Source organism: Physcomitrium patens, chromosome 23, assembly GCF_059467195.1.
Source record: "Physcomitrium patens ecotype Gransden chromosome 23, ASM5946719v1, whole genome shotgun sequence".
Classification (NCBI taxonomy): domain Eukaryota; kingdom Viridiplantae; phylum Streptophyta; class Bryopsida; order Funariales; family Funariaceae; genus Physcomitrium; species Physcomitrium patens.
Window position 1 is genome coordinate 1,030,168 of NC_143432.1, and position 10,318 is coordinate 1,040,485.

General features: G+C 38.2%; 1 protein-coding gene across 5 annotated transcripts; it reads right to left on the bottom strand.

Annotated features, from left to right (window-relative positions):
* Window positions 1–766: 766 nt before the first annotated feature.
* Window positions 767–10,111, bottom strand: LOC112275692 (dynamin-related protein 3A). Of its 5 annotated transcripts, none has more exons than XM_073530456.2 (21): window positions 9,184–10,111; window positions 8,678–8,997; window positions 7,716–7,949; window positions 7,237–7,519; window positions 7,084–7,112; window positions 6,603–6,704; window positions 6,365–6,433; window positions 6,036–6,095; window positions 5,614–5,727; window positions 5,441–5,489; window positions 4,974–5,275; window positions 4,553–4,645; window positions 4,115–4,252; window positions 3,615–3,731; window positions 3,208–3,306; window positions 2,874–2,919; window positions 2,489–2,649; window positions 2,183–2,329; window positions 1,943–1,995; window positions 1,641–1,740; window positions 767–1,455 (listed from the first exon to the last, which is right to left on the bottom strand). In XM_073530456.2, exons 2-21 carry the CDS (start codon window positions 8,849–8,851, stop codon window positions 1,078–1,080), a joined length of 2,748 nt encoding a protein of 915 aa, XP_073386557.1. In that variant the 5' UTR covers window positions 8,852–8,997; window positions 9,184–10,111; the 3' UTR covers window positions 767–1,077. The 5 variants fall into 5 exon arrangements, with proteins under 5 accessions (XP_073386557.1, XP_073386559.1, XP_073386558.1 ...); XM_073530458.2 differs by having other exon boundaries at window positions 4,974–5,066; window positions 5,166–5,275; window positions 8,678–10,110; XM_073530457.2 differs by having other exon boundaries at window positions 4,959–5,066; window positions 5,166–5,275; window positions 8,678–10,110.
* Between the last annotated feature and the right edge of the window lie 207 nt (window positions 10,112–10,318).

Below are 10,318 nucleotides of genomic sequence, written 5' to 3' on the forward strand. Positions count from 1 at the left end.
ATGATTGGAGTAGTGCGAATTATACAAGAGATCTAAATGCTTGCAAATCTACTTTGGATACTTGTTTTACTTCAATTCATCTCTTTTGAGTTGCATTTCTAAGAAACAAGTTGTAGTAGCATAATTAAGTATCAAAGCAGAATACATTGTGGTGGCAACATCTTTAAAAGAATTGATGTGGCTTCAAACTCTTTTCAAAGAAATTGGACATGAAGTAACTTTATCAAGTAAATTTTATTTTGAGAATCAATTATGTATTGCAATGACACAAAATCCATATTTCCATGATTCCACAAAATATATTGATATCAAGTATTTTTACATTTGAAAAAAAATAAAGGCAAATGAAGTTGTTTTGAAGTTTATATCTACAAATGATATGAAGGCACATATAATGATAAAGACACTCTCAAGTAGCTTCTAAAGTTCTTCTTATTTTACATTATTTCTAAATTTCACTTTAGTTTGAACTTTAAAAATAATATAAAATAAAAAGAGATCATAAAATGAATTAAATTATTACATTATTATAAGTCTAAATATGTTTTTTTTATTATTTAATTATGTCTATAATTGTTAGAATCAAGATATGAGTCTCAAAAAAACAATCTAAATAATTAATTTTATCATTTTCTGACACAATCTTGTAATTTTTTCTAAAAATCACTTCTTTAGGTATGTCAAATTAAAATTCCAAAAAATAACACTCTATTCACAAGTAGGATGAAAGTGCATTCCACTTCATCATTTTCTCTATTTAATACTGGGCCAATTTTTTTTGAATATAAAATCAACTCAAGAAACCTTCTCAATCTTGGTTGTTTAAAGTATGTAAAAGATAGCTACCTCTCATTTCATCTTCTCCTTTGGATACAAATATTCCTCTAACTAATCTAGTTGATGTATGTATGTGTATGTTTATATATATAAATCAATATTCCTAGAAGCGTCTTCCTCAGAAATGGATTGCCCCCACACAACATCAATCTGACTACCGACCACCTGGATTACCGACTGCATCACGAGGAAGGAATCAGCAATTGGGTGACAAAGATTCTCCACGTCGACCCACGACAGTCAACTTGGATCAACGGTTGGGCGCTGCCCACCGCTGGACACTGCAATGCCGAGGGCACTGTCGATAGCCACAAACCCAGTCGAGTCCAGGCAAGGATCAGAGCCTTCTCTCCGGGATGAAGCCATCCTCGATGATGAGATCATGAACGATGTGGGCAGGGACGAATCCATGGCGTTGCAATCCCTGTGAGCTGTGGAGTTGGACGGCGATCTCAAACACTGTGGCTGGGGTAGCAAACCTGTTGGGTCGTTACTGCTATACGATTGCCGGGAGGAGGCCTCCAAGTCAAGAGGCAGTTCCTGCAACATCTCTTCAGAGTTCCAGAAACATCCACAGCTCATACACTCTGCGAATCCCCTCTCAGCGTCTGAGTAGCTCTGTTGACCACCGAAGCATGAAAACGTGTGCTGCTAGAAGCTTAGAGGTTTTGTTCGTAGAATGTCCTGTCGTTATGTATGCACATGGGGCTCTTTACATTCCTCACGATCTCTATGTGGAGTGTTAGTTTGGTGATTTGCACCTGGTTAGGGGTTTTGTCAGAGTGGAGAGGTTTTGTAGGTACCCATGCAGCTTGTTGAAGCACACGTAGAATCTCTTTGCATCGTTTCCTCTTTGCTGCTATCTCCTCCTTTTCTTGAAGCATTTCCTCAAACATATTTTCCCTATGATATTGAAGCACGTTTGCTTATTTGAAGAATTCCAGGGTATGTTTGTTTACGTGATGCAGATCAACACGAAAGGAAATCGCTTAATGAAGCCACTAACTTTTATTTATCTCAGTTAAGGATTTCCCAATTAACATCCGAAATCAAAACGATGCATCTCCAAATTCATACAGCCAATATCCACTAGATTCTCAATTACCTGTATAACTTCCGGATGAAGACACTTTGAAGTTCCCGTCTTGAGTGATTTACCTGGTTTCAGTATACAATTACTCTCTTGAGAAAATGTGGTGTTACCTCAGACTCATGTGACTTTATTTCTAAAATTTGAGGTAAATTGATATTAAAACCGAAGAAAACTAATCACAACGCATGTGATGCTGCCTGAGAAAAGGTATGCAGTGATCTGTAAGGTTTTTACTGACGGTGGTTGTCTTACCAGAAAGTGCATGATGGCTTTGGGAACGGAATCCTGAATATTCTTTCGTGCAATGTCATAGTAGGAATTTAGAAGCAGGCGAGTCACAGAGATTTCTACTGATTCGTGCTCTGTTTGAACATCATTTACCCTCAACACCAAGGGTGGCTGTTTCAAAAGACAAAGAAATTCTCTCTTGTTGAAAGGAATAATTGTCAAAAACCAAAAGATGCTTGAACAAACTGATCAGGACATTCTGAACACAAGACATTGCAGATGTCTTCACCTTGCTCGAAAACGTCAAAACGCCTGTAATCTCAGACATACCTCGCGGAGCTGAATACATGCATACGATGACTCCACGCTTCCTTGGATGGGTTCACTGTGACCACGGTTTAATATATGTTCCTTGTCCCCGTCGCTGGAACTTTTTTCAATGGTTCCAAATATTGACGGTATACCCCAACTTCCCACTGGTCCAGAACTTCCTGAATATCAAAGAGAGACACGTTAACCTGTTAAAAACTACTTCTTCTTCCTTTTGTTCAAAATTAGGCAAGAAAACTAGCTATCTCACCTGAGACCACAGTTTAGTTCCCACGAATTTCTTCATACTTGTAAATTTTTGACCGATATCACACTTCCAGAATCATCGTGAAGAAATAAGAACTATGCTTACAAAGTGCTACAGTTAATAGCTTTATTACTGCACCTGATAAAACAGGTTTCTCTCGCTGCAGATTATGAGGCTTCTTGTTCTGTATTCATAAAGGCGGGGGTGGGGGGCGGGGGCGGGCAACCAAAAAAAGAAAACAGGAAAACTCTTAGAAAAATAAAATAAAAAATATCGTATCACCTATTGTAAAGGGTCCTGACTTACCACGAGAGTTGCATAGATTCAACATTTCCGCACATGCGGTACTGCGTAGTGATCATGACTATATATTGCAACCAAAATCATCATAAAAATATCATGATTCCATCGATTCATGTACTGACCAATCCTATCATTCAGTAAACCCACATTCACGATAAAGTTAAATTACTATGGATGCATTGGTGCAAGCCGAAATGGTCCATGCCTTTGTGGGCTTCTCTAGAATCAGCAGTCTTTCAGCCCGAGTTTCTTTACAATCATGCATATCCTGTCACCAATAACCTAATTCAGGCCAAGCTGGGAAAAATTCGAAAATAAATGAAGAAAAACGAAGGCAAATTGTGAACACTAAGCATGAGTTACATAAATCAAAGCACGACAGCGTGCGGAAACGAAATATCAGCACATTCTAAAACCTGTTAAAAGACCATGTCATAAACTTGGTCAACAGAAAATTAAACAATTTGTGAATTAACAGTACAATTTCTAATCTTTCAAGTGGAGACCAAATCTGTTTTGATTTAAATTCAACATAATAAATCAAAATAGATAAAGGAAAAGATTCTGAACAGTAACCTTGGCTTTGATCGTGTTAGAAGTTAAAACCATGGAACTCCGCTGCTGCTGAAGCGCAACCTCAACGGCCTTACTACCTCCAAGAAAAGCAGGATGGGAAGTATTTATATAGTCCATCTGCCAGTGTAACTTTAATCATTAGATTCCATGGAATTCCAAACTGTTATCTTTTACTTTGAAAACAAAACGTTAGATTTTATGCATATCCGAGGGGCATACTAATAACTATCCCAAAACACAACCACGATTATTAGCAAAAACAATCCACATTCACTTCCAAGCGGCATTAACTAAGCAATTCGCATTATCTTCTGCAAGGTAGCTCAATTTGTAATCTGAGTAAAAGGAAGAACCAAAAAGAATGTACAGTATTCACTTACACTAGATGATATATTACAAGGCATCCAAAATCAACGCACGCTTATGTAGGAATATGAAGTTCAACTTAGTTATTAACACATATAAAACTAATGCTTGTGGTTTAGAGCAGTAAAAAGCACCTCCATTTCAATTAGGTGTCCAATCATAGTTTCTGCAGGAGCCAAGCCATCACGTAAGAAATTGGCTACCACTTCATCAATGCGACGTCTTAAAAGGGGAAACCGTTGCAACTCGTATGATTCACATCTTTGAGAAATCTGTCAAAATTTTCACTTTTTATTTATACACGAAGGAGGAAAGTTTCAATAAGGTACGACAACTAAGACCAATGAGCCACCTAGCCACCTAGCACCTAGAATCGATGGATGCTGGAAGTGTGGTGAGAGGTTGATTCAAATCTTGGGATCAACAGTATATATCTACTTTTTGCGTTGAAATATGAGATTTTTATGGTAGTATATTTGTACACATACATGTATATATATATATATATATATATAACGAGAGAGAGAGAGAGAGAGAGAGAGAGAGAGAGCCCAATGTGGCCATGTTGTTACCTTGACAAGCTCATCATAAATATACCGTGCGCATTGCAGACTAGGCTCCAATAATCGAGCAATTTGTCGACGCACTAAAACCTCAAAAGGCACCTATAGAAAAAGCTTAATCACAATAATTTAAAGATATATGCTACATCTATATTGAGAGAAGGCACATTAAAAGCTGATCATTTCCAACTCCCTTTTGCATAATTTGATAAAAACTTCATCAAAGATTAAATTAGAAATCCCAGTCATTAGGATCTCAAGCGACCAACGAAAATATGACCACTCTACCATGCACATAAAACTAGAGTGCGAAAGCAACAAGATGAAACCTCTGCCCAAGGAAATAATTGATCTTAGCTCTACGGCTGTTCAGATTGACATTACACCAGGATTTCAGCCACTGCAAGGGTAATACCGTTTTGAATTGTACCTCAGGCACAAAGAGCACATTTTTGGGTCCTGTTGCATTTTGAATGGCAGTTCGAATATCCTCATCGGTTAAAACATCACATGGATCAACCTCCTGTACCAACTCCAGTTCCATAAGTATTTCCATTTGATTCAAGATAAAATAAAAGACAACTGTTACTTTGCCTCCAACATTCAAAGGCCAGACAAGCACCTCTAGGCCTCTGACAAAAATTTCTTGGAAAATGTAGTGTATACGTGCTCCTCCAGAAAGTTCAGTTGTGGACATCTCTTCATAATTTCCTTCCACAATTGACTGATAATCTGCAGTCGGAAGTGAGAACTGTGTTTCTCATGGATCTGTTTGGATAAGAACCGTACATAACAGTAGGAGCATACTAAGAGCTAATGAACGATATCATCACATTGACTGTTTAAAAAGAATAGCAAGATGATGGTTGTGAGAGAGGGGCCAGCAATAGCATTCACCTGACGAATACTTGGTGATGATTCCAAGCAATAATGCTGCTTGTCCTGACTACAAAATCCACAATAGCCACATAGCATAATTCAGTTTCTTGAAAATGAAACCTACAACAAATGAAATATGGATGGAGTTGTTGAAATGTAGACACCAGGAACCATCGTAACTATGCTGGCACCTTGGAATCTGTCAATTCTCCATAACTGGTCAATTCCTTCTGCAAGAAAATCATCTGATTGCTAATACGGGATTTAAGATCAGGAAGCACGGCCTTTATATGTTGGACCAAAATCTGCAAGACTAACACAGACCACGTCAATTAGTGGTAAATAAAATGGACATGATTCACAAAGTTAAGAAGATGGCGACAGAGGATGTATTTATGGCTGCTATTCTTGACTCTGCTCCGGAAGTGGCTTGGAACTTATCAGTTTTAGGTTTCAAAAGGGTGGACACAAAATTCAAATCTCAGCTCAACTTGATCATTGGATCAGACGCCTACCTAAAGCACCCTTAACCCCAAATGAAGTTAACATGCTTATATATATAGGGTAGATGATGTTTGGATATACAAATCAAGGCTCACAACAAGTGTATTACCGTGTTCAATTTCTTTGCCAACTGAGGAACACCACATCGATCTGACAAGTTGTGATAAACCTGCAAAGGACCCATTTGCAAGCATGGAATCTCACATCAGAAAAGAAGCTTCTTTCCACACATGTTTACAATCAACGACATTAATCTCCGAATTTCAGTGCAAGATTTTTATGATTTTGAAACTAATATATGGCTAAGAAAATGTGGCTGAGAAACATTAAATCATTAGAATTGCATGGGAACGTTGCAGAACCTCATATGAGTTCACGGTGCACACAAATTTAACGTTTCATGTTGACTTGGCTTGTGGAAGAACGGTTTACACTTACAGGCCTGCTGCGGAAAAAGTTCTCTTCATTTGTGAGTGCATCCCTGATGCTTCTGTTGCGACTAATATCCTGAGAATATATCAACGTGGCATAACCGGGTTGAATTAAACATAACGAAACCCAACAATTTATTATCTTAACCCAGATAGAGTGAGGTTGCGAAGATCATGTACAGCTTTTGATACACAAACTATTTAAGCAAGTTGTTCTAACACGAGTATGGAAACAGAGAACCAACCTCTTGACTCCTGTTGACCACGCCAACGTATCCAAGGCGAAGAGGTATAACATTTCCTAATAACAAACTCCGAGCATCCGTGCCTCGATCCATGATATCTAGCTGCATTTCCACAATTTAACAGAATCGAAAGAAGTAACTGTGCAATGCTACACTGTTGTACTATTATGTTTCTGAGCACAACTGCATTTGCATTCCATAAGAACACTGAAGAATCTCGCTGCAAAAAATAAACAAATAAAGAAAGCTTCATGAATGCAAGATTGAAATTCGAAACAAAACACGACAACTCAAAAGGATGACCTACAGGTTGTCGTTACTATTGCAGAATTTATCCTTAGAACTTAAAATAAGCACTGGATTTTTAGAACCGTGTACAATTTGACCAAAAAGCATCTAAGTAACTCCTCGCGATATTTATAGGCTTAATACATTCATGAAGCTGGTAAAAGTTGTCACCCAGGAAAAACTTGTTAAGTACCTTTGAGATTACGCCAATGGTCCGAGATCCTGTGAAGTTTACAACATCGCATTAACTTGTGCCGAAGGGGATTAGAAAATGGGAAGTTTAACTTGATGAAATCAATGCCGGCATGAAAAGCCTAAAAACTAAGGGAGGTGGAGCTTAGCACACCATCTGGATCAGCTATTCGAGCCATTTGAAGGGCATCAGAATTAGCAAGATCAGCATTGGCAGGCGAGACTGCCAAGATGATACAGGTTTTGTGCTTTATGTACGATAATATCATGGTCCTCACGCGTGCTTCGATGTCTGTGGGTTGGTCTCCAACTGGAACTTTCGTAATGCCAGGCAAGTCAACCAACGTAATGTTCAACACATCTGGAGAAAAAATCTTCAAACGAATCTGCTTTTCAGATATTCCTTTATTTGTTCCCATGTCCCGTTCCGTCTCCAACTACCCTCCAAGATTGCCCAAACGATGGTTATACAAGACAGAAAAATTTAGATCATAAGTAGGACAGTTGAACGTGGGAAGGTTGGAATTGGATGCTAACCGTATCTTCTGCTAAGGAGGCATAATTGATTTTCTCTGGAGTTAGAATGAAGCAAATTTCGGAGATTAGGAATAAAGTTTTGTCACAGAGCTGTACCTGAATCTCTTTGCGAATTGCAGAGAAATTCGTGAACTGCCGACCAGGAATGTGAAGAAACTCCCCCCATTCCACAAGCTCTGACTTCTCATCGGATCTTCGAAGTGTTTGAACCAACTGCAGGACTAAGGGGCGCCGCGTACAAATATCTGAACTTCTTGGTAAAAAATCTTTACCGACCAGTGCTTCTAGAACACTTGATTTTCCACTACTTTGGCTCCCCACCACAGCCACCTGCACATTGCACTCTTGCTTAAGTTGAATGGTCCATCCCCAAACAAATTTGCATATACAAAAATAGTTGCACTATTTTAGAATACAAGCTTATCTTCAATAACTTGATTATGCATGATACACACATCGCTATGTATGGAACCCTAGACCCTAAACGTATCAGATGGAAGTAAAACAAGAGGACACAAACAATAGTTTCTATTCAGAACCAGATGATCTATATAAATAAATGTAAGAATGTATGTAAGTGTATATATGAAGAATATTGCTCACAACCCAACGTCTTCTGTAAAAATGAATCCACTGGGACACTTAAGACATACCCGACGGACAGAAAAAAGTGAAGCATGAAGCAGAGTTACATTAATATTATAAAAAACACCATAGCAGTGCTATACTCTGCCCACTACCCACATTCAGCGCTCAACACCATCTTCGTCATTATCATAAAGTAAAGGGATTGACAGAAGAATTAAGACGAGCCATTAAAACCAAATACATGAATACGATCAAGCCTCCGCTCGGGGAGTGTTGTGTGTCCTGGCCACAATGCATTTTCTATACATAGAAACCAGCTTCGAAAAAAGTTCTGATTAGGCAGAGTCAAAACTGTGACCTTATTGGCGAAAGAAAAGTCGGAAGCGAGGAACCACCTCCCACCTTAAAAATGTGATGGGAGCATGCATGCAAACAGGGGGTGAGAGAAGGGCTATTGAAGAGCGACTAACTTGAGGCAGATCAATGGTCGAAGCGCTTCCAAGCTGGCACAGAATGTCTTGCAGCTTGTTGACGAGAGGGATGACCGACTGACCCAGAAACGCTGCTGCTGGAGGTGGCGATGCAGGAGGAGACCCTGATGGCGATCCAGGCACCTCGGACGATGGAGCCATGGTGACCATCATCTCTCTCTCTCTCGCCCTCCCTCCCTCTATCCTTCTAAGCCTATCGCCCTCCCTCACTCACTGTAAAGCAAAGGGAAGCTGCCCACTCTCTGTCCGTAGGTGGCTCCTTCGCAGGCTGGCCGATACTATGCAGAAGCTGCGCAACACTGAGCAACATGCAGAGAAAAGCACCACAATACCTGCAAATAACTGTTACAGCACCCAAAACAACAACAGTAGCAGCAGCAGCAGCAACTGTAACAACAAAAACTGCAACTGCAAATACAAGAACTGCAACTACAAGCAGCCTTCAAAATGCGAAGGAAATGGCCATGTGGGTCATGACTTCTCACGTCGAGGATTCAACTACAGATTGAAAGCTTCGGACAGTGCTGGCTGAAAGGGAGCAACGAGCTGCCAAAACTACAAACTTCAAGGATATGTTGTGCATGTGTTGCTTTTGATTCTTGCGGTTAAAGACGCAGAAAGCCACAGTGGAGAGTCGGATTTTGGCACTTTCGGTTGAAGGATTGTGCAGAGAGATAACAGAAGTATGAATGGTGCTATACTGATGGCTGGCAATGTAATATTCTCTGTTTAAAAAAATGGAGTAAAACAAAATTGTAGCAGTTTGTTTCATAAGAATTAATATTTGATATGAATTTGAGACGAAATTTGTTAAGACCTTGACATTTACGTTAAAAGTAATGAATTCGATTACAAAACGGCATTTTCATGCCCGAGATGCAATTTATTTAGAATCGGACAAATGAATGTTTTCGATAAATTCAAATTTTGAACTGATCATATCATTTTTTAAAGCTTCAATTACTATGCTCAGTTTTCATGTTTTATGTTGATAAAACTCAATTCAGTATGTTGTATTATTCTCGAGACAAAAACATTAAACATGACAGTTGTGGTTTATAAAAATTCAAAGTTCAACAATGAAAACACACAACAATACTGTTTCTTCAACATCTGATGTTAAAATCAATGCAAAATAGGTTGGATACGTGAAAACAATGTTAATTATAATAATAACATTAATCACTTTTACTCAAACACTGTCATTTTCGAGTGAAATAAAAAGTTGCAGTTGATAGTTTTGTTGCATCCATATCAAAATTCACGTATGTATTTTTATTTCTATTTTATATTCACATGATGTAGAGAATTTTTTTTTGCTAATTATTTTGTGATTCGATTCTTGCCAATAATTTTGTAACCGCAAGATTTTCTTCTAATGACAACTTTTAAGATCTATTTGGTTCGATTGTTCTTTTTTTTTTTTTTTTTTTTTTTTTTATACTAATGCATTCTTTTTAACTATTGTAATTTTTGCTAATAACAATAAAAAAATCTATGCATAATAAACTAATAAGAGTGAAAATAGACTTCAGCCTGACAATATAAATTACAATTTTTAGTAACTGATACATGCAAACAAAAGTTCTTAGAAGGTTGCAATAGGGCTCTTCAGTAAAA